General features: G+C 35.8%; 1 protein-coding gene across 1 annotated transcript; it reads right to left on the bottom strand.

Moving 5' to 3' along the window:
- Nucleotides 1–143: 143 nt before the first annotated feature.
- Nucleotides 144–25,895, bottom strand: LOC113501797 (glucose-6-phosphate 1-epimerase). Its single transcript, XM_026883055.1, has 8 exons — nt 25,794–25,895; nt 25,094–25,145; nt 7,952–8,010; nt 6,463–6,619; nt 5,056–5,236; nt 4,145–4,301; nt 3,603–3,754; nt 144–2,761 (listed from the first exon to the last, which is right to left on the bottom strand). The coding sequence occupies exons 1-8, from the start codon at nt 25,858–25,860 to the stop codon at nt 2,753–2,755; spliced, it is 834 nt and encodes a 277-aa protein (XP_026738856.1). The 5' UTR covers nt 25,861–25,895; the 3' UTR covers nt 144–2,752.
- Nucleotides 25,896–25,965: the final 70 nt, after the last annotated feature.

The following is a 25,965-nucleotide window of genomic DNA, read 5'->3' as shown; positions in this document are numbered from 1 at the left end:
CTTTCAGAAGAATCTGGTGAAACTGGAAGCCATTTTAACGCAGCTTGGAAAAATATTAGGGGAAAATAACACCTAGTCTTCATTGATTATTTGGAGCCAGGGTTAAAGTTTTTGCATTGTGATGATTAAAAAAAACACTTTCAATCATTTTACTTCACTTTATTGCACCTATGGAAGTACAATTCGTTGCATATTTCGTTGTCTGGGCCCTACAAAGGTATCCCACCCAATTAGTTTACAAATACGTATTATTATTGAGTGCTACGACTCGATTGGTATAATATTGGACATCAAAAAGTCAAAATCGACTTAAAACTATGGATCAATTAGTTTAGAGAACAAATTCTTATTCTACCTCTACGTCGAGAGAGCATCAAGACACTACAGAATGTATATCATACATAATAACAATTACCTTTACAACATCATGTCCATACGACATAATACAATGTTATTTTAGTACAAAAACCTACCCAATTGTTCGTATTTAAAAACAAGGAACTCGTTATATCTAAGTACATATTCTTACGTTAATCTTCGTATACTTTAAAAGCCTCCAAAAACGTTTCAAATTAAAGAAAAATAAACAAAATGTACAAAATAAATGTACTTAAAAATCACATAATTTTGTACAACATGTGCGCTTGCGCATTTTGGAGTATGTTCTGTTTAACGTACAAATATCTGAAGGTACAAAAATCAGAGGCTAAATTGTATCGCGGAAGGTTATAATAATAAGGTAAGGAAGTTAATGGAATAATAATTATACCGACGCATAAGATTACGTAATTGCTCCTATTTGATATGAATGTGTAAGTATAACTACGATAGTTAAAGTTTACTTAACTGTTACAACAATAAGTTAGACCAGCTTGAGTATTGCTACATGGAATAAAATTACAAAAACCAAAAAATTACATCAAATATTTAAATAGAGATGATCTTCATTACATGACAAGAAAAAGTAAAAAATATCGTAGTAAGTTTCGATATTGTATGAAGTAAAAATCTGTGGACTATGATTTTCATTTATCAATCATGATAAATGAAAATAAATCTATATGAAAATCAATAAATGTCTAGTCATCATCCCTATTCGAAATTGAAAATTACGGTAAAAATAAGCATTCGGACCACTACTTTCGTATCAATTTTTCGTTTAATATGGGGTGTATCGTATTATAATTCACTCATTTCGGAAAAAATCCATCAACTAGTAAAAAAGTTACTCTTAAAAACGAACTAAAGGAATGTCAGTAGTTATATAATTAGAATTTTAGCACCTCCATGATAAGTTTCCTCTAGTTTAAAATGATGTTTAATTTAAATTTCGCAAACTCGAGCATGTAGCAAACATACACTTTCAGGAGGTTATACAAAAATGAGGTATCTTATGTCTAAATAGAAAACAAACAGAACAATGACAACAAGTATAGAAAACAGCGGAAGACAGGAAAGGAAGCTAGTCTAGACAACATAGACAGATAACATGTTTTGAACTTTAAAAACCTTTTTCGAATGGCAACAACCACGCAACAACGCACTGGCAACATTGAAATAGCGTAAAATTGATGAATAATATGTGCATATATGCATTTAGCACGTTTGTTCATAACTATTGTCATTCAAAAATCATCAAATTTTACAAATATTGAACGCAGATTTTATTTAAAACATACAATTAACATTCGTTACACCGTAACCATTAATTAGGAAACAAAAGAATAAGCTGTGATACGATTTGGCAAGATTATAGGACATTAGAAACTTGAATGAAATATTCGATGAAGTAGAACTTAACCTCCACTTAAAATATTATTTTAATGTCTTTTATTTGCATCTAACTGACTGTGCGATTCAAGAACAACCTATAACTTCACAGTTGTGCTGTAAACGTAAAACTATAGGATTGTTAAGTGCAAACTAGTAAATAAACTTGACAGTAATTATTGTACCAACGGAATGACATAGTTAACATATAGGGGGCTCAACAGCTTCAATTTTTGAAAAAAATAATCTTCGATTTCTTTATGGACACTATCGAATCATAACATTTTTAGTTAATTGAACCGAAGTAAGTACCATGTATTACTGTTAAAACAATCTACATCATTTATATGTAGTCCTATTTTTGATCTAAAACATTATTAGGGTTACATTTATTTGATTATTGAGTATTGAATCATTACTATTAAAATATAAAACTGGTATTGAAGACAGTATAAAATGTTACTGGTTATCTTAATGATCCCGTACACAATGGTCCAACTTGATATAGTTTTATTAAATTATAATATTCGTTCATACACAGGCAGACTCATTTAGGGAGATACTCGACTCTACTCGACTGAATTCTTTCAAAGAAAACTTTTAGATATAGTATTCAATGAAAACAAAGTATGAATACTTTGTTTGAACACAGTATGAAATGAAATGTGGAGCTTATTCGATAAACTGGTTTCAACATTACTCTTCAAATCTGATGCAGACGGCTATTAAAAAACTCTACGTATTTCGTGTAGTTTTAAAAAGCTTAAAATTAACTAGTAAGTTAAAGTCGGTATCTCCCTTGCTCAAGTAAAGAGGAGTTATCAAGTCCTAAGTAAAAAGAAACGAATAGTTATATTGTATACCAGTTTGGACCACTGTGTGCAGGGCTAGTGTGCGGGCAGCGGCAGCGCGGAGCCCCGGCCGCGCGCTCGCTATTGACTTCGCTCCAGTGGACGGCTGAGGTTGAGGGGCGGCCCATCACTTACATCACCTACAACAAATGTTTATATTAGGTAGATCGTATATTCCTCGTTATCAATGGAAAGGTTAATGACGGTCGTCAACCGTGATACTTTTCACACTTTTCAGACAGCTTTTGGATATAGGATATATGTAGATGGAATATATAGGAAGATATAATATGGGTTGATTGGCTGATTATGAATCTGGTCTAGACTTTACGTTTGACATAACTATTTATACTTAATCCTCGTTACATTTTATTGTTATTTATAGTATTTAAAGAATTCGGGACAAGTTTTTTTTTGTATCCTTATAATTTTAAAATATTTACTAATATTGAAGAAGATTGATTATTTCTTTTAAAAAAGAAAGACTAAACCAGAATACGTCAAAGACATGCAATATTTAAATTATGTTCTGATCTAAGCGTGGTATTTTCTTTGAGCATTATTTGTAAAACTTGTGTCAAACAGATGGAGTTTATAGAAAGGATTATACTCAAACTGTTTACTTGTTGAGACAGGTAGTGAGCCCGCACGTGCCGGCAATGAAAGAGGCAGGTAAATAAACTTTTATGCGACAAACTTTGACTATTATTATGGTCTTTTTTATCAACATAATAGTTTTTATAATATTGTTGATTGATGTGACTTACTCTTTTCGTTTATTATAATACTACATTAAAACATGAAAGCAAATGAACGTGGCTAATTTAATATCATTGTCTCACGATAAGTTTGAAAATTTCTATAAAACATTCAGATGAAATGACGGCATTTCATTTAAACCGTTGCATAAATTAAAGGCCTATTAATCTGGAAAAAATATGGAAATTTATATTTGTGATTTGGATCCGCTTGGTCTCATACCTGCAGTATCTGGCTGGCCTCGAAGGCGGTCCCGGGCAGCAGTACGATGGGCGCGGCCACGCGGCCTGCCTCCACGCACACCATGTTGGGGAACTCGTCGTCGCCGAAGTCAGGGATCTCCTTCGCGTACTCCGACCACGGGTTCCAGATCACTGTACACAGGCGAATATCATTAATACACATTATATAATAACGTCTAAAGACTGAGGATCTGTATGAAGAGACAGCATGACTTCTTTAATATGTTTTCCTATAGATATATCTGATGTATTCCCAATGAGCAAAGGAGGCAACTACAAGGGACCGCTGCCAGGAAACACGACAAAAATAGGCGGGACGAAATGGTCACTATTTTATAAAATAATTAAAATACCGTTGGAAGACCGGAAGATATTTTCCTTTTAGCATTTAAATAAAAATTATACATCTAGAATCTAAATTCTAGACTATAGCAGCTGTTTCCGCAGTTGAGCAGCATTAAAAACTGGTTTTCACTCTGCTTCCTTAATGTGAATATTCTAAACAACGGTAAGCCAACATACCGGTATCGGGGAAGTTATACTTCTGTATCCTCATCTTGCGGCCGCTGACCACGTTGGTGATGATGTGCTCCTGCATCGTGTTCTGGTAGATCCTGTCCGTCCACTCGTTGATCGTCACCACCTCTCTGGTCTCCTGGTATAGAGCGCCTTCCCGCGTCTGGAACAAGTATTATTTTAAACTTACCAACCAGTATTGCAATTCTTGTAGTAATCTACTGGGTACATCAAGTTTAAAGAAGTGAAGGACGGAAGGTATTATCGTCAGAAAGCGATGATGATAAATTTACCAACATTTCTAGCTTTGCTATTTTACAGACAAAGACTCAGCTTAGCCTGTAAAGTAGAAACTTGGAAACGTTTTCAAGGCTTTTATTCTAGTCCTTTTGGTTTCTGGGAACAAGGGACTTTCAAGCTGGTACTACCGAAAATTATGATCCCGTCAATCATCCTTAGAAACGAAATAACAGATGGCAGAGAACATTTGTATTATTATTGCAAACTTTAATTTCAATACAACTTCTACGACCTTTACAGAACTTTTGGTCTTCAAAAGTTTGAAATATTGTTTGTATCCAAAAGTTTATTTAACAGATTATTTTTCTTATGAACCGGGTATAGAAGGAATAGATTTGAATTTTAGTTAAATACCCGCGGCAAAAGATTTGTAGTATATACCCAGCTAGATAACTGAGACCAGGTGGAGATTCTTATATAATTCTGACCTAAGATTGTAGCCTCCGCTGCGGACTTTGACACATTAACTATCTTGCCCCCTGCTCCTCTCTACGACGCTCTTTTATAAACGATCGTCATAAAAGCTAAAATCAAACGCAGCCGCGTAGCAAATGTCTGGGTAGAGTGCGATTTAGTTTCCATCGAGTCTGTCAGCAAAAGTAATAATAATAAATTACCTTGTCAATAAACATGCACCCATGCATGCCGGTGATTTGGCAGCGGCGCACGTCGGGCACCTTGAAGTATGTGTGGAGTAACATCTGACAGCTGAAGGTCAGCTCCTTGCTGGGGTTGTACACGCCGATGTTGAAGTGCAGCTCCTTCTCGCGGAGAATCAGCCTGTATGTCAGTCTGAACCTGGACGGAGAAGATTAAAATTAATGAATAATGGAGTGAGATATGTATTTTTCTTCTTTCTATTTTTCTGACCAATAACGATGCGGATACCAAGACGACGAATTAATTGTTTTCCTGGGACACAGTAAGCTGATGTGTTTTGTTGGTTCGATCGAAGCTGACTCGAACAATGACTAACAACATAAAATGTTAATTTGAATTATGGATGTTTTCTGAATTGCTTCCTTTTGCTTGCTAAGTAGCTAAGCAAAGGCAATAAGTTAAAAATGGCAAGTGATATCAAAGACGTATTTAATGAGTTGGGAAATCAAACGTTTAAGAATCGAGATATTAAAATGTGTTACTAAAGTATTCTTATAAAATCGTATAATTGGCCTAGCCTTTTCCCAACTATGATGGGGTCGGCTACCGATCTTATAAAATCGTATGTACAGAATACTTCAGTAACCTTTGGTCTGTTTATAGAAAGTCCGTGGGCTTCTGAAATATTCCATTCTCAAAAAAAGAATATTCAGGTGAAATCTATTTACCTCTTCTCTTGAACTTTGGGCTAAAATAAACCTCTTTACAAGTATTGAGTAGGCGCTGTTGCTACGTGGGCACTGTCTGGGTCTGTAAGTTTTTTGTTCATTGCACTGGCAAGTACAAAAGCCGATCTATTTTAATAATAAGCTTTTTTCATGAACATCAAAAAGTAAAAGGCCTTTGCCCTTCAAAAGGGCAGTTAAGGCTACAAAAAAAATACATAGTGTAGACTAAAGATGTTTTTATCGCAGAAAGTGTTAAGAAAAAGATTCTAATGAGGAGGTACCGCGAGGGGTTATCAATGCTAGAGAAATACTTGAAGAAAAAGCGTGGGAACATAATAGGTAACCTTATTCGCTATGACTTATAGACAAAGGCTTCAGGCAGAGGAAAGCCTAGAAGGATGAATACTGACCAACAGAAGTGACAACATATAAGGAAGTGAAGGAGCTTGCCTAGAGAAAGACGGCAATTGCTACACTGACAAATGCCCACTTAAATTTTGCTGAAAATGTTAACCCTAACAAGATTCTTTAAATAAAATTCTTTAAATTTTCTTTCTCTACAGCAGTTGTTTTGTAGAAAAAGAATATTAAAATAAGTGTTACTTAAATGTTTTTTTCTATACGAAGAGGTCTTTGCAAAGCACTTTAAAGTAATAATTGTAAGTAATAATTATAATTCTATTTTTTTTTACTAACTGGAAGTGCCACATGGATCTGGTGAAGTCATCGTCCATGAGACTGAAGACCGCCTCCACGTCGCCGCTGGGCAGTCGCTCCGGCATCTTCTCGACGTGCCAGCGCGCTATCCGCGCGAACCCGTGTTGGGGACCGAAGGCCCATTGTCCGAATTGAGCTGGAAGTAAAGATGTAAGTTATTAAATTGACGATATTACTCATTAATGTGTTGAAATATTCGTGATCAAGTGACAGCATTTCAAAGAATTCGTGTTTATAAATTAAAAGAATAACTTTCGGTGAGAAATAAAACACTTAATCTGTGTAGACGTAATTGAATCGTGATAAACGTTTTTAAAAAGATTAAATTCCCTCACTCAATCATGCGGGCACAAGGACCAATAAAAACGCATTCATGTGCACCAAAATTCAATTCATGTGAATCGAACTTCCGATCTGGATTTTGTCTGAACTACAAATTGTCCTAAATCAATACTCGGTGCTCAGGCATAAGTTCCTGAGATTAGAACTCGCATAAATTGTTTTGCAATCATATTCAAATTCCAAAGTTACAAACACTAGATCTAAAAAACATTAGTTAATAATATATTTGCAAAGTTTAAACCTATAAAATTGGTACAGTGGAGGTTGAGCTATCTCGGCTGGACTACAAATTACAAACTGCACACACACAACACTAGTGTCTACGCCGCACCAACGCCTAGTGATTTTTAATAGCAACAAGTTGCACGTTTCCTGAAATGCTATCAATTAATCTTTATATTTTATTTTTTCTACGTCCACCCGCACATCTTCGACATTTTTAGTTAGTTAAAATTTGTACACGGTTGCGTCGCCAGCAAGATTGCTTTTCGTTTTGTAATTTCAAATTTTGTGAAGATTAAAAGCTATAATTGAAGAAACTGAGGTTTTATTATTAAAACTTCCAAAATGTCCAGTACGAGACAACTAGATTTACAAAATTTTAGACAACGTCCGATGAAAAGTTACGACTGTACAAACAAGCTTAGCTTTGAATTGTTGACTATTTGGGACGATTGTCTAGCTTATATTACCTACGAAGATCATTTTAATTCTTTTTTTAATGTTCGAAAAGTTCTAAGACCAATTTATAAAAATAGCATAAGTATTCTAAAGCCAATAAAGAATACATTCTGTTTTATAAGTAGATACGTATATTAGCACCCGTATGTACACATGGCGAGCAAGCCCCAGTGGACTCTATACATATTTATTCGCGATAATAAAATTCATGTTTAATAAATAACATCTGTCCATCATACGCGAATTAAACGGTGGGTATTGACGACAGCCGTGTGGCCTTTGGCGACGAAAAATATATGATCTTAAAGAATACTAATTTATTGTAGGTAAAGACTCTTGGTAATGGCTTAATTCCCAACCAATTATTACGCAATTACTTCACCCATACAGCTACCTACAAATATTACGGAGACTGTTCATATTACACATAAAAAAAAATACTTACGGAACACAAACGGTATCCCTCCTCGTATCGCTCTCTTGCCATCGAATACTGCTTGTTTACTGCAAAGAAATAAATAAAACTGCTTATAAATGTCAAACAAATTGCATCGACATTGTCATCAAAATGATACGTATCAAGAATATTAAGTGGAAGCAATTCGTCATATCCAAAGGGAGCAAGCGATAAAAAACGTTAAATAATTAAACAAATTGTACAGCACCTTTAATTACGAGGACTATAATTAGCGATATACGCGTTTAATTTAATTAACACAACACATGACAAATTACTAAGAATGATACATTTCTTCGACAGTTATAAAAGTTCAAAGTAGGTATTGAATGTTTCTTACGCAGATGTGGTTCAGAGTAGAAAAATATGTTACTGGAGATTTTATCAGGAGACAGCTCTCTAGTATCAATTAACGATATCGCAAATATCATTCTAGTTCAAATGTAATATCGAAGGTCATCTTCACTGATCAAGTAATTTTAGATAAATATGCGCTATAAGTTTCTTTGTGGAACATTTTAACCTCTGAAGAATTTTATACTAAAATAATGAAAAGTTTAATGAATTAGAACAACACAAAGCAACAACGGATGTTGGATCAACAGTCGAAGAACGTTAGAAAACTTTCAAAATCGTAATTGATATTCAAAATATTTATACGGAGCAAGTATTCCAAGGTCTACAAAAGCGTTCCTTTGATTGCTTTTTCATTTCACGCTTTATCGTATTCGAAAACAGAAAATTGAGAGAGCATTATCAAATGTATTTCACGCCAAGTAGGTTTCTGTAGATGTAAATTCGTCTTCGTTCCATATTAATATATTAAATATAAAGTCATGATTTAAATCGAAATAGGTATGTAGCAGTGTGATGCATAACTAATGCCGCATGCACGTTTCACGAATCGGATCGTCTGTTACAGTACGTCCATATCTCTCGCATGCATTAGGCAGAACCGCAACAGTTTAGCCTGACCGCATGCTGCCACCACCAGCATTACTCCTGCAGCTCACGTTTGAAACATGATCAATTTTAGCGGTTGCATTCCAGCGCCGCCGGGGGACGATGCAAAAAGCACCCTTATATTATAAATGCATCAGTGGACAGGTCGGCCGCGACAAAAACGGAGCTCGAGCAAGCCACGTATAAATTATTTATGCCATTTTTAGCATTTCGGAGTTTGTGAAACGAGTGGTCGCGAATGATGACCACGCCGCGGCTCGTCATCGAAACGCGACGCGACGGGAATTTGCACTTTGAGTCGCCGAGCGTCGCCTAATGTCCTACATATTATAAACCTTTGATTTACTAAATAATGATAATAAGCCGATACGACAGAAATACAAAAACTTTAATGAGGCTTTATCGAGCAATATAAAACGATCTGTTTGATCGTAATTATTTATTAAACGGAGTGTTTATGCATCAAGCTTAGCGCACAATACTTTTTCCCATAGGTAATTAAAATAGAGAAACTAAACGGTAACTAACAAGCCATATATCGATTCCAGAAATTGAATTCATAAATCACAACTTCTAGGTAGCATATCAATACATTTCACACGCACTATCTGCAATCAATCGAATCCTACTTTAAATGAATTATAATCACACGCTATCGATCAATTAGTTTCTATTTGGCAAATAATTAATTATAAGAATTAAATATAAAACTAAACTTAAAAGTAATGTGATAAATGTTAATTGACAGAAATATTAATAAGCATCTTGAACGTGGTACTAGCCACCTTTTATTGTCCACCATATATAGAGTTTTTACCCTCGCAAATGATGCAGGGACCGGTGCACCGTTAACACTCATCCGACTAGATGCGAACCGTTTATTACCGTACAATGTCTTAACGATAATTGCATTTTGACATTGATAATACCCAGCGGTAAACAACGCTGTTGATTAAACTGGATCCAATCACACGTATTAAAATGTAACAGGGTGGGTTAGCGAACGGAATACCGATCATTGCTGTTAATTTAAAAATATTTTAATACGTAGTAAAAAGAGTCCAAAATGGCAAATCAGTAGTATATTTTCCACGAAACGGGAGAGCGACTAGATAAAGTTTTAATTAGAGATTCCGGATGAAATTCCTCCATGAGTCGCCGGGAGCCGATACATTCCCGCATCGGCACCAGCCGAGTTTTTACCACCACGCAAACTCGTTCCGTCACTCTGTCCAGATAAGTAGCGACAATAAATATACCATCGCAGCCAATTGCTTTCCTCTATATAACCGTTACAATAAAATTTCCCAAATTCGCGTGATTTTTGAACCAATTAAATGCTTGGTATTTGTAACGACCCCCATAAATCCACCCTCATTGCCATTGAGTAAATATTTTGGGCCTTTTGGACTGAAAATAGCCAATGAGCCAAATCTCTTTTATTTTCAAAAAGCACAGTTTTGTTTGTTTTATTGGCATATAATTTATTGGAAGCTTTCGATTTGTTAAATAAATTAAGGTATATAATTATGTATATTATATCGCACTTACTATTTGTGACGGGCCATTCCTATATTAGTTGGTATTCCTGTTTGTTCATCAGTAAAACTTGCCTATGTATGAACTATCGTGACATTTATAATTGATTAAGTTTTTGCACTCGAGAAAAATGTTAATCAGCATGTTATTAGGGCGCTCACGCGGCCGCGGAGATCGCAATATTGTGCAAAAACTCTATGACCCGCAACAGTTTCTCGCGGCTAGCTCTCATAGTCATTGTTCTCGACTTTCATATAACTATTGATCACATAAGCTCGTCACGTTTCCCAACATTGTTGAGGTGCGGCGTTCTCGTGAGATGGGCCAGCGCACCCTGACGCCACCGCCGCGCCGCCCGAGGCTCCGGGCCCGGGGGCGACACACGCACCCCGCTCCCACTACGATAACATTATAATTAACTAGACGAGCATTTTATGTGCCGCATCAACCAGTTTTGTTCATGAATGGCATTACATTAATATTGCCACGACGCCGACGCTTACATCTATTCACATCACATTTGCAGCCGCGACGTCGATGACGGATAGAAATTATTAAGATAATTTGTAAAACAATGGGGGTAGAAAAAATGAAAAATAAACAGGTTCCCTTTTCATCACTCGCGCAAGACAAACATAAAAACATAAAGAATACTAGATAGAAAAATATCGTTCAGAAAAGAAACAAAGTGGTTTGCAAATTAAGTAGACATGTTCCAATGGACACCCTTCCTCATAGTTAATTAATCCTAATTATTTTAACTAGCGAGTTGTGAAAAAAGTGGCGTTGCTATCACAAAAAGCGTAGTAAAATCTATTTGAAGCGCTGCCAAGTTAATGATTCGAAGCGTGTTACTTTGACATATTAAGAGAAGACAGTAAACAGGTTTGCAGAAAAAACACTGTGGATAAAGGCAGGGCCTCCTGTGCATCAACAAATTAAAGGTCGCATAAACGATGCAACACTATAGGACGCAATTAGATCTTTTTAGGAGCAGCGATCCCGCAGCCGGCTCGGTATATCATTATCTACTGCAAATAACCGGTAGCTAAAATAAAAAAGCTCTTAAAAGCAATATGACATTAATGCGCACTTCGTTTGCGAGTGGATCAGGTCGCTATTGTGTAATGACCAGTACTTACTTATCCGCCGCGATGAAACTCCTAGAATTAAGTCCGATTTAAATAATATGTTATATTGTAGCATTATCGTAATCTGCGGAACTCGCTAATATATGTATGTGTGATCGGTAAATTGACAATTTTAGTGTCCACTTAAAAATTAATGGGTAGGAAACTGATGAAGTTATTCTTGTGTGGTTAAACTAAATACTTGAATTTCATTTATATATTTTAGTTTCATGCGCTTGTGAGACCGACTTTAATTAAATTCTACCATTGACGTATTTAGTTTTATTTTTAGATCAAATCACCTTTGGACTCTTTAAAATCAAGAATCACTGACCGCCATATTAGGGAACAAAATTAAGCCAATATTAGTAATTTAAGAAAATTACAAGAGTTATAAACTCTTTACAGAGTCAGTTCAAAAATTTGCTGAATTTGAATATCACATACGAGGATAAGCAGGGCTAAGATATTCAGATTCAATTGTTTATGTGTCCGTCACAATAGTTTCGAGATGTAATTTCGTCTCTTTTATACATCGCCAACGCGTCGGCCTAACTGAGTGCCGCAATATACCAAAGTACCGAAGGACCACCCCAAACAACAGAATAAGAAACCCTGTACTAAGTAGCTGTGAGGAACAGCCGGCGTGCTCACGACACGCTATCTTATCTCTAGAGTTTGTTCATATTTGTATCTACACCTAGTATCTACAGACCTTTTACATGCATACTAATTTTATTGCGCCTATTTTTAACTTATTTATTAAAAGCAAAATCGTCGATCGACTTAAAATAATTTTCGTACAGCGCTCGCGTCAAACTTCGACAGCTAGCACTTATAATAACATGAAATATATAATTCTACACTATTTGAATATCAATCAGAGGAACTTATAAAAACGTAAATGTACCTATGGGCGCTCATATCGCTAAAAGCGATCTCTCACAAATTCTCTTTGGGCGCTTCGCATTTCAAACGGAACGATTTTCACGCAGGCGGAGCCGTGGGCACAGCCAATACAAATTACATATTTAATTAAAAGACAGAGGCAGAAAAACAAACTTGTCGTCCGCTGCACATATTTTCTGTGTTCATTATTTAGTGATAAAATGTAAAACATCGAGGCTATCTATTCTCGCTTGTAACTTAGACATCTGGATTAATAGCAGATAAACTCGGGTCAAATTACGTCACCGGTGTTAATAGTTGTCAAGATATAAGATAATAAGGTATAAATAAATCAACACTTATGTAAGTCTTGTCTGCTTCCGATAAGCGAACATTGGGGGCTCGATTCTACTTGGTTGCCGATAAATAAAACTAAATCAACTAAGTCAGGTCAAAAGTTTCGAAAACAGTATATTTACCTTGTTAGATTGATTGCTTAAACGCTTCTCGGTTGACCGGATTTACTCAAATATTTGTAGGAAACAGAACAGCTGAATACAGTCTGACTAAACATACTTTTAGTGCCGGTATATTAAAAACTTTTGAAAAGAACAGACATCCAAGCGCTGAGAGTTTTAATTAAATTCAGCACTAACTTTATGAAGACTAGAATAAATAGAAACCTAAAGAAGTGCAGGTTAAGGATATTACAAAAAATCTTTTTGATTAAGAGTCGTATCTTCACTAAATTAATGGGGAGTTCTTTAATGAATTTAATTGAACAAATAATGGATGTATGTAACTTAGTCATGATAGAAAGGATCTTGAACTATAGATCATTAGAAGTCGTGACGAAGATCGAAAGGTACTTAATGGGAGCATGGAGGCCCCGACAGAACTTGTAGTATAAACTTAACTTTAAAATCTATCAATGTACAATAGTCTGACACCAAGCTTTTAGACAAAGCCTGATGCTTCAAGCAGTCCTCGATTAATGGACCATATTCATTGGTCATTGGATTTTTTCTGAGGTGTGTTAAAACTATATCGGAGGCCCACAGTGCCTACAGGCGGTTAAAAATCTGTGACACCAGGTTGAACATCATCCATAGAAACAGCTCCTGAGAATAACGCGAAATATCTTTACAAAATTTTAAGCCGATAGAATCCACATTTATGTCCGGTACTAACAGCATTACTGCTTTCGCCACCTAGGACCCTGCAGACAGCTTTCGAAAAAACAAAACACTTTATCGTCATAGCCTTTTTCCAGCTATCTTGGGGTCGGCTTCCAATCTAATATCGGATACAGCTAAGTACCAGTGTTTTACAAGGAGCGACTGCTTATCTGACCTCATCAACCTAATTACCTGGGCAACCCGTAAAAACTTTTATGACAAAGATTGTCACTCATCCATGGATCGACCGTGTTAAGCGTAGCTTAACCTGTGAGCGATCATCTTGTATAGCTTCAGCCACGAAAAATCTAACATTAAACTAATGAATAGAATACACGTAATTATATTATACCCAAATCATGTACAGCATGGCAGTACAGTGGTGTGGTGTAACCTTGCCGAGACCAGGGCCGCTGAATGAAAGTGTTCGGTGCCGGTCGTGCCGGAACACGCGTGGGTGACGAGGCAGCTGCGGACACAGCACGTGCCACGATTAACGTGCTATTAGAAGAATGTTGTTATAAGATTTAATATAAAATAATTACTATATGGTGTTGGGAGTTATCATCCTGCCTGGGTAGCGGGATTGTCCCTTGGTTTTATTGAGCCAGTAGGAGTCTGTCACTGCCTTTCTCTCAACCCAAAGAGAGAGAGTCATTTGATGATTTCCCATCCGAAAAAAAGTATCTGGAATTTTCGTGGATTCCCAAAACCTAGTAAGATGGTTTAAAGGAACTGCGTTCTTGTTAACTGGGATTGAGACGGCAGAAGAGTTCTAGAGACAGAGCATGCGGAATCCTTGTCCTTTTGGTATTTGATTAGATTCTTTAAATTATTTATATCTATATAATTCCATCTGGTTTTGATTTAATATTTATATCCTAACCACTCATAATAGATGCAACACCATATTTCTTATACTTAGTAATGCGCCAGGCCAAACATTTACCGACAATTTTACATTGCATGATACTTTTTAAAACTAAATTTTCCCGTTGTGGTTTCTAAATAGAACTTAGCAATGTAAGTACATAAGCGATTACTCCTTTATCATGAAATCTTGACGTAAGCCCTGTTAAGGCATCAAACAGATTCGCTGAAGCAGAGGGAAACGATTAGACTTTGTAAAAGAATCCGTAACACGAACGACGAGTAAATATCATTTCATTTCTATTATTATACATTCGTCAACATTTATAGACATGTATGCATTGACTGATCAGTTTCGTTTTATAATTTAAGTCTTATATCAAGTGCATACTTTACTTTTCGCTTTTATAAAGATACTATGTGGAATCAGAATATTGGTCCTTAGGCTGTGACATCACTTGAACTTGATCAAAAGCAATTTGACTCTAGGGCGCAGAATTTTCGTCAAAAAAAAGAGTCAAATCTATCTAATCCGTTAATTCCATTGTATACTTTTATTGTATACATTGATTGTATACTACTTATTCTATTGTAAAGCAGTAGGATTAATAATATAATGATTGCAAATAAATATTTAAGCAACAAATTAAACACGAATTACGTTTATAAGCTCATTATGTTTAGTTAATTTTTCATTGACGAAGCGAACACTGATTGATAGCATGAGTCACTTCCTTGTGTCTATTACTACAGTTAGTTACATGAATAAAATCTAATTACACGAGACTTTTTGCTGTAAAACGAAGCAACTAGTAATTTGTTAATACAAGATTAAAGTTATAATTACGTGAGAATGTGTGACCTTATGTTGAAATTAATAAATTACTTTTCGTTGAGTATTGATTCGCTAATGTTTTGACGTCTCGATTTAGAAGACGACCTTAAAAGGATTTATAAGTTAAGCAAAGTAATATGTATTTAAATGCTTTTAATATGATTAAGAAGTAATCACACATTGCCATTACATTATAAAAGATAAGTTAACTTAAATGGCAATGATAGTAAATCAATATAATTTTATTACAATCCACATTACTACCGGAACACAATCAATTAAATTACAAGTCAAATGTACCATAAAACTGGCATTAATACCTGTTACCTTACGTAATCATTGAAGGTACGATTTTCATGGTACATTTGTTACCACATTAAATTAATAGGCTTGTCTTTGCTTTACACATATGGACTACATGGCAGAAGTCCCATTGTAGCGAGTGGGGTAAGTAAATAAGTCATAAAGTATTTAGATATTACACGCAGTTCCTTATGTCGCAACGTAGTTCTTTTTGTCACAAAAATAATTATCTTGATTGAATAATTGCTGAATTGTAGATAGTGGAAAATATGATGCAATTCTGACAAATATAGGAGACGTAAGACGTAGTTTGTAATATTGCAATATCATGACTTAAATTTAACACATTTATTGTAAGATGAAGAGAGAATTATTTATTGGTCCTTCTGTACAGACTTCCCTGCCGTAAGGATTTACGGGTCGCAGTTAATTAATGTAACGCTTTATTTGAAAACCGGGACAGAGACAAACGTTAGTATACAAGAACTAAGTGGTCTTGCAACAAAACTCCTTTTGCCGACAGGGGTCAGCGCTGTAAATAGCGCCAGCAGATGGCCCGGACAGCCGATTAATAAGACGGGGACTCCGCCCCGGGCCTGCGGTGGCGACTTAACAGCGCCAATTTAACAAACACCACCCTGCCAGATAAGCCGCTTACCCGAATCTGGGAGGCAAACAGCCAGCCTCGAGATAATGTGCCCATGCTAATTGTGGACAGCGCCACTGATAAACGCCTGCATGTATAAGATGTGACCGAATATATTTGCAAACTACAACGCCTTATTTAAGGTACACTCATGAGACTAAGTATTATTTACTTTTAAGGTAATATAGAAAGCCCCTAATGCATGATTAAATTAGCTTCGTAACGAACTAGAAAACATTGATGTCCGTATTGCTGAATTTTATTATGTTATTTGTAAGATCTGACATAAGTCTAAATTGCCATTTAATGTTTGCAGTGAAGAGTTATCTATCTCTATCAACTGACTTCCATATGAATCTTGATTAATTTAGTCCACAGACATCAATTGCCCTTAAATGGAAACAAGAAGCATATACGAGGGACACCTTCTACAAACATTCATTATTTCATTTATAATAGCCAGATAAAGGTGAATTATAATAGTAACATTTAAAGAGATAATGAACACAATAAGATGTAGGGGGCTGAAATAAATAAAACCCATAAAAAACATGGTTCAGAATCTTGATATAAGTTATAGGCTCATTTAGCAGTATCTTGCAAACGGATGATAAACGCCACAATGCATAGTAAAGTACAAATTAGCGATGTAATCGTCGCCTAATCTTAATTCATGTAAAAACATACAAGGTGCAGCGCCGACTCGCTGACACACAGCCTAACAAAAAACTGTATTTGACAGCACGCGTCGAATCAATGTGACCATATTTAGCCGGATCCCGAACTAAATATCGCGTCACGATCATTATCAGCTGTTACAAGTGTGTAGTCAATAGATCATACGCGATGCGACCATGTAAGGCCGTACAAGACATATTTTGATGATGTCATGCTTCGCTTAGACGGGCCCGGTACCCACGGCGGACAACTACGTACTCGCGCTGCTCTAAAAAATGAAGCGCTATACGTTATACGTTTCGACCACTATTCGGAAAATAAATGTGAGAACTTTTGGGCACTTGTAAAAAGTAGACAAACAAACTCTCAAGGATAATAACATGACTTAACCCTACCCTTGACAGAATCAAGCACTTGTATAGAGCCGTACTGAGGAGTATTGTCAATAATTGAAAACAAATGTAAAGCCATTTGCATCTCAAAGAGTGAAGTATGCGTACATGATTCACAATGGCAAGAGGTTATAATACGTATGTCCAAACGATATTAAATCGTTTCCCACAGGAAAGTACAAAGTGCCTGCTACATAAAACTAAGTCCAGTTTATTTTGCGGCAACTTCTGGCGTCGACTTTGTAAAGTTGTGTTGAACTTTCAATTCACACAGCAACTTGTCGACATTCAACCAAGTTGCTGAACTACAAGTTCTTTATTCAAATCAGCTATTTAAACATCTAGAGAGTTAAATTTTTCCAGTATTTGCATAGAATAAAGCAACGTGATGGAATCAGTTTTTATTTCTCAGTATAGCAACAGATGCTCTCTAAACTCGGTTCAAATAAGTCAAGTGCACATTGTTACACAACATAATTACACACCTAAACAGAATCAGACGGAGCCATCATGAGCAGACGAAAATTGTGATCACCACGCAACGTAAGCGTAGGACGATAATAAGATAAGTAATGATATACAACACAGCTAGCAACACAAAATAATTTCTTCAATCTAAACGCGATTTGCTTCAAAACTTTTGGTTAATACCGACAATATTATTACTATAAATGTTTGGAAATTCCTACTCATGAGTTAGCTACACAAAACTATACAAAGGTCAAGTCCGTTTCTTTAAGAATTCACGTCAAATTGTAAAGATGTCTTAATTGTGATAAATCATCTTCGTAAACGTTAATTACTAGTTACCACTCCGACTAGATACAGTCACAGTGCGATATAAATCATGTCCGAGTTAGCAAACCTGCAGGATAATTGTACTAAATCACCGTCTAAGCAATCAGACAATGAATATTGTAGGTGGGTGTTACTTGGATTACTAAATTACATATCGGTCGGCTAAATCTACTGCGGTGGGAATGACTAGAGCGGTTCGATCCTCTAATATTTCACCACAGATGTTGAACGCGTGGAACAATCAATGTCTTGGGTGTCATTCGAGACGCATAAAAAAAGCGCAACATGTGTACGCTGACGACAGTAATGGAGCAAGCACGTGCAGTGGACAGACATATTGTCTACTTTACAAATGACAGTCCACAAAACGAAACTACTAAAACTATCATCCTATATTCCGAAGTCATCTGGAGGAAAGGCTAGTTTTCGTTTTAATCTGTTTCGCCGTGTTTTTTGGGCTTCCAACCGAACTAGGCATAATTAGCGTTAGTCGACACCCCAACCGTTCAAATCAAGATTTATCAAGTGAGCCGAAGGCGGGAGATAATGTGACGGTTGCGGAGCGGGCTTGACTATTCAGCGGAGTCAATGGCGTGTGACCGACGGCGGCAGAGAGGTTGCCGGGCGCTAGCCGTTGGGTGACGCTGACATTCTTTACCCCACGTCTAGTTTCATTTTGTTCTTTTTTATATAAATATCAGATCATTCAGTTGTTGAGCACGTCGCGTCGCTAGCCGGTATTACTAAACAGAAAACTTAACCAAAGATTTCCAAGTTAATCTTGGTAGGAACTTAGAATTGCCATTGTATTTTACGTTGGTAACGTGAAACCGAAGAAAATAATTGCGAGCATCATCAATTTCCACCTAATGGAGCGATAAACCCGTCTCAGCCATCGTTGATCCGTGAAGCTGAGCATAAAATAAAGCTTGCACTCATTGACGCGCGTCGACGACGATCGATGGGGTAATCTCGCGGTCATCCCATCCCGGCTTTGTCTGTGCATCGGGAGCGGCATAAAATTATCTGGGCATTAGCGGGCCGGGGAGCGAGCGGGGTGTCCGGGGACCATTTGTCATCGGCGGTGTGCCGGGGAGCGGGGCGCAGGAGGGGGCGGGAAGAAAGTGGCGGCGACTCGGGGCGGCTGCAGACGCGACCACAAAAACAAGACGCGGAGAGCAGGGGCGGGCTCGCAGCCACCGCACTGCCACTGCCACCCGCAGGGATGTGCCGCGCCGTGTCACGACACACTGTGTACTTACACCGTACTGCTTGTACACTAATAACTTACTATTTTGTTTGGTGTTAACAGTAGTGTTACACAATATCTTATTACCCTCATGATCAATGGTCATGCTTTTATTTATGCTTCAGATGCGTACAGCACGTAGATGGCTATATAAATCCTCGACAGTTATTAATATAAGACCGAAAATAAACAAATATAAATCTCGCCGTACATTATTTATTCCCTTAATTGTAGCATAAAACAAGGTGCTAATGAGTTTTCGCAAATTAACTAAAATATTTCAAATGATTCAGCTTAATTGTGAGTTCAATTAAAACTGCGGCGTAATAAACATTTTATTAATACGCATAAAATATATTATTACTCAATTACCTCTCGAATTGGTTACTGGCGTTGAAACTATGAATTTAATGCGTGTGTTAGATGAGGAATATTCTTGGAACAAAGCTGTCGAGTCCTAGCGGTATGGTCGTCATTTCCAAAATGTGGAGCCCTCGAAAAATCCCGCAGTCATAAAAGGGTCAAGCGGTTGCGTCACGTCGGCTCAGCGACGAAGGCGCAAAAACACCAAGAGTACAAACTATATTGGATATTAGAACAGAAGGCGCGTGCCGACAAGTTTTTGTTGTCGACCAGGGATCCCTTGGACATCGTTTATTTAATTTACTAAATTCCGCGCCAATGACAAATTAAACTATTTTTTTGGAAACTGAATATTAAGCAGCTCTGGAAAGGACAGTTCGAAAAATAATCCACCACACAATTTCTCATTCTAAAGGATTTTCAAACAATGGTTCGTGTTTAGGATGAATCGTCAATTCTGTAATTTGTCAAACTAAGAATCTCCAGATATGACAATCGTTAATTCCCAAGTGTAATCGCTTTTAAATGGGAAACCCGAAACACATACAACATGAAGTACCGTCGTAATGGTTTAAATTCGCATGTACATTATCTGCTATTATCTTACGATCTGTAATCAAAAAGCAATTAATATCTAAGATAAGCAGATGGCTAATTAATAATGCTTTATTCAAATGTGATGTTATATTAAATTCGTTTGCGGCTACGTTCGTACATTTGTTGTATCACTTGTAACTATGCCGTAATAAGATCAACGTTGTAATTTTTTGCGGTCATACTTGACAAGTTGTAGTTCCTCTATAATAAGTATTATAGAATTTATTTAACGTCTCAATTTTAAATGTATCATTAGATTTGTTAATTCGTTCATCAAAGTACAATTCTAAAATTAGAACGTATAACGATCCCATTAACCATGAACTTGTGAAAATTAATATAACGAATCAATTTGTTGGTAATGATATAGCAGCAAATGTGCGGCTACTGTCTAGCTATACGTAGTATACATGTATTGTACATAGAATCATTAGTGGCAGTCGGTCGTTTGTTAGAACCATTCGCGGCCCGGAGACGGGTTTTTGTCTCAACGCCAAATTGCATCCGCACAATACGTTGTCAGTAAATTGATTTGGAATTAATTGCGGTAACATAAGACATGGTGCGAGTCGTACTACGATAATAATGTACCGACACCGACGGTAATGAATGAGGTTTTTATGAATGGTCGGCACACATTAAAATAATACCGAGTACCTTATCCAGGGACCATAGTTACAAATGAGAACACTGTAAAAAGCTTATTAAGTTATTAAAAGTATTTATAGCATTCCTGGTGGCTTAACAAGCTTTTATAAGGAAAGATGCAAAATACCTTTACGACAGCATGTAATAAATTACATAATAATGTATGTATATCTTAACACATTATCGTATTTATTCAGAGAGCCTGCACCAGATGCAGTAGTGCCATCAACAGCAGGATATACTGCACTTTTATACTTTGTTGTCGCTCAATGAAGAGCTTACACATATGTAAAAATATGATATCATATGGCTCTTTCAAGAGCACTTGACCACTAAATAACTGGACCTTTGCAACTTAAGAGTCCTAGAGAACATAAAAACAGCATCAGAGCCCGTTAATAACTATCTTAAGTAGTTTTCATTATCCGCTTAATAATTATTGCAGATAACGTTTGAATTTATGAATATGCAGTTTAACGGGTATGTAGGGCAAGAAAATATCTCACAAAACGGATAAAGTTAAAATATATATTTTAAGAATGAAACGGGTCTTCATAGGAATAATGCGAGGAAAAATAACAACTGACTCCACTTGAGCGGATCTGCCGATACCAGCTAACAATATCCATAAGAATCAATCTAAGTATGTACATTTCTAATACGCGGTAGATAACCGAGCACAACCATTGTATTCAATTAACTAACGGATATGGAAGAACACTGAATCACATTGTCTTTATCGATACATCGATATTAATACGATTTAATGAGTTTCCAATTGCTATAATCATCGCTCTTCCGAGACCTTTTTGACTTCAATGAGATACTACATAGTCATTATCTTGCATGTAAGTAACTGGCGCACATCTCCACTTCTCTCGTGTTATTTGGTTGGAAAATTGATCAATTTCGAAGTTCAGATGTTTAATCCTTTCACAAAGATCACCTAGACTCCAAAAATATTTCAGTACCCACTTGTCACCGCCTCTAGGGATGATCTTGTCGATTTTCTATGTAATCGAATGAATTTCGAAAGAAAATACACGATGCCAAACGACATTTAAGCTAGGCAAGACGCTATTTTTTAAGCCTTGACAAACGATATTCTTAACACAGGCGCTGCTCACACTAAAGCTCTTTGTGAGCAAGCCTTTTACTAATTAACTACATACTCTACATTACTCCTTCCTTTTCAGGATAAAATTCCAAAGGCTACTGCAACAAAGTGTCGCACCTAATGACTATTAATGCAGGTAACATTTTCGTGCAATAAACTAACCGGGGCCGAAATCCCCTCTAATCGAGAATGCCTCATTAGCGGAAGGCGCTCGTTTCGACAAGGATATACTCGTAAACAGTGTTCTTAATCTATATTTCGAAAGCCTTCTGCAATTACACTTGAAGCTTCATTTTTAATCAATGTGCATTTTTGGAGTTTATTTTAATTCGGTTATCGCGTATAAACCCAAGCAGTCTTCGTAACGACAAGTCAATTAACTGTATAATGAGTATGATCTCATGATCAATAAGAACTTTACGCTCACAAAGTATTCTTGAAGATTTGATTGGCAACAAACTTGACAAAAGTTTCTTTGCATTGGGTTTGAGTGGTGAATGTTTCACTGATGTTACACCTAATGAACATGTAGATATAAAGTAAACAATATTATCTGAAGTTTGAAGACAGAGGCTTTCTCAATAGAACCTTAACCTCATTAGTTTCGGTTTCATTAAATGAAGTTCTTTCCTCAAGTTGATAGTTGCGGTTGTAAATTTATGTTGTTATTGGCAATAATTTATCTTTTTGAAAAGTATCACATAATTGTACAATTTATTGCCTATAAATGCTTAAATTTTCTAAACGTGTGAAAATGTTTTATCATTTTAGGTAAATCAGTTACCGAGACAAACGCCCAAAATGTTCAACTTCTCATGAAAATGTGATAAAATCGTATCTCTTTGCAAAATTAATAGGTTTAATGTAAGCCCGTGCAGTCATCAGCTGTAATGTAACAATCGGGCCTCATCCCGTCCATTCTCTAGTCGACATTGAACAGACATCTTCACGGGCGGACTATTGTCTGCGATCTAACCTTACACGTACAGAAAGGCGCTTTGTTCTCCGCTCCTTTGATACAGATGCTCATTTAGATATTTAATTTTGATATACTTGTTTGTAACTGGTTTTTTACAAAATACTAACTGGTTACACAGGCTACTGGTACAGCTACCTTTGACGAAAATGCCCGAGAAAAGTCGTGTTCCGTAAAATGTCATGGTTTTTATTAAACCACTGGCTGTAGTTTAGATAACTTTTCTAGTTACATTTGCAGCCAAAACCATAAGTTATGTCTTATTTAGCTTCCAGTGACGATGATGCAAGTTTAAAGTCATCACAAGACTTACACCATTTATAATTTATTAACAGTCGGCATTATGGACACTATTTTGCCGATACAACAGCGGTTTGTCAAATATATCATTTCAATAATTCGATACACCATAAAGTGGGTGTGCTTAGTGCCATAAATCTCACATCAAACTTCTATTGGTTTGTTAGGTACTTGGGTTTGACTAGCAACCTTTAAGTACCGGCGTGGATATACTGCGTACTAAGTTATTCTTTATTGCTTTGAAACCGAAAAAGCTCCTATGACAATCCGTACTCTATAAGTTTTTAACTTATATCTACACTGTTTTGTGTAAATGTACGTAATTAAAAAATTTCTTTACTAGACGATAACCAAAACAAGATATAGCTTATTTGACCGAAAGCATGAAATTTTAAAAAACTCTCTATGAGCTCACACCGTTCAATTCTTATATTAGGTAAGCGCAATTGCGTATTATTGAAAATTTGAGTTATTACTAAATTTAAGAGACTTTGGTATTTAATTGTTTGCTAAAAACATATCATAAGCGGAATCCTGATACCGAGAAATGAGAATACATTGAACGTCACTCGTAAATCAGCTCTGTCTGAAGTCTGAACCGCGTAAATTGGTTTTTCTATCCTGTCGCTAGCTTCGCATGTCAGCTGTGTCGCTCGTTAAGACCGTGATCATTAGTTTAATAGGAAGAAAATAAAATATATATTTTTAAGTGATTGCTAAACCTGCTTAGTGCTTAATACCAATAAGTTTTTTAAGACTAGGCGGTAAAAACGCTGCGAATGAAAGGTATAATTATCGTAAGTAATTAACGCTGGTCACATTGACATGGTGATGCCGCGACTATTTAATTGTTTTGGGCTTTTACTAGGCTCCCTTTATCCTTTGTTTGACAATTAGATAAATACCTTTTAATGTTTTCGTTTTGGTGAAATTTTGAGGGCACGTATTTAATACTGACTAGTGACTTAGTACTCTATTGACACTTAATCAACTTACAAACTTAAAAAAATATTTTAAAAGTAAACAGGTAATAACATACGAAAATATCGTTATGATCTAATCATAGAGTATTATCTCATTTATTATTGTTTAAGTATATATTGGTATTACTTTAATCGACTTTTGGCTCTAATGTTAATGTGAATTAACATTGTACATTCCCTAAAAACTTCTTGATGTTTTTAAACCTCAATCAAAGTTGAGCCCGGTCCAATTAGTCAGCATTTGAGTTGTGAATTATGACTACTATGTCAGCATCACAGGCATATTAATGGATGCAAATACAAATGGCATATGTAATTAATGCAAATTAAATTACAGCCACAGACCGTAATTACAGGGTGTCAAAGATGAATTAATCAGGCAATGGAAATTAAAACATAAGTCCAAAATGGATGAAGAAATTATGAATATTTTGAATTTACTGTTTAAACTATTGTTCAGACACAAAGACACCTATTTGAATATGTCATTTAAGAAGACATTATGACTGTCTACTTTTGACAGCAAAAACTTAAAATATTCAAGTAAAAAAAATATGTACACAATTAATTACTTGTGTACGACTTACTATAAATAAATTGAATAACAAGATGTGTTTAAGAAAATTGTTTGGCAACTGTGAATACATTAAATTTATGAATATGTTAATTTATCTTACCTTACAAATAACTGTTCTTGATTATTTACTCTCCATGACACTACTGTAGCACCTAGAACAAAATACAAAAAAATAAATAAACTGCTTTCATATTTCACCTTTTTGTACACTTTTTTTATTTATAATTTTTCAAGATAGCAATAATTAAGTTCAAAATAAATTGAACATACATCTTTTTAATATTTTGTAGTTCATATTTAATATAAAATACAATGTTATAATGAAATAATCTAACTCAGTTGATTATCCTCATTTCCTAATGTATTAACGAAATTATTGCTAGAGTATGACTTATGATTATTTTTTGTGAGTACATCAAATACCAACCTACAATTTAAAAGCAAGTATCTACAGTTTACTTCCTACAATCCAATAGCCAAGGTCAGAACCGAAGCAGACAACTTATTCTATTCAATGTGAAAAAACTAGTTACCTATCAACTAAACACAACTACTACACAGAAAGATTTAAAGTTAAGATCAACTCATGATTATGTTACAACATTTAGTTTGAGAACTATTTTACTAATCTATTAAAACATTATTTTTTTCAAGTTGCGCGCGTCCAATTTCAAAAATAAATAAAGAAGTTAAGGTTAGGCGGCCGCTTCGTTGTAATACTCTGCAAATTCGCTTTATTATAAAATTGAGATTATTAGACATGATAGTTAACTTAGAAAATATTTTAAAACATTACTTACCGAAAAGATTTACGGTACAAGTTGTATTGTTGCCTCTGTCGAGAACGACAACACTCGTCGCTGCCATTTTCCGTTTGACAGCGAAGCCAACTGACAAAAAAGCGATGTTACATGTGTTACCACCCTCGAGAATAAGTGATACCATCTCATTGAAAAATCTACCATGCCATTT

This window comes from Trichoplusia ni, chromosome 16, assembly GCF_003590095.1.
Source record: "Trichoplusia ni isolate ovarian cell line Hi5 chromosome 16, tn1, whole genome shotgun sequence".
Lineage (NCBI taxonomy): Eukaryota > Metazoa > Arthropoda > Insecta > Lepidoptera > Noctuidae > Trichoplusia > Trichoplusia ni.
Note: the sequence above shows the minus strand (reverse complement) of the source record. Positions and strands in the feature narration are given on the sequence as shown.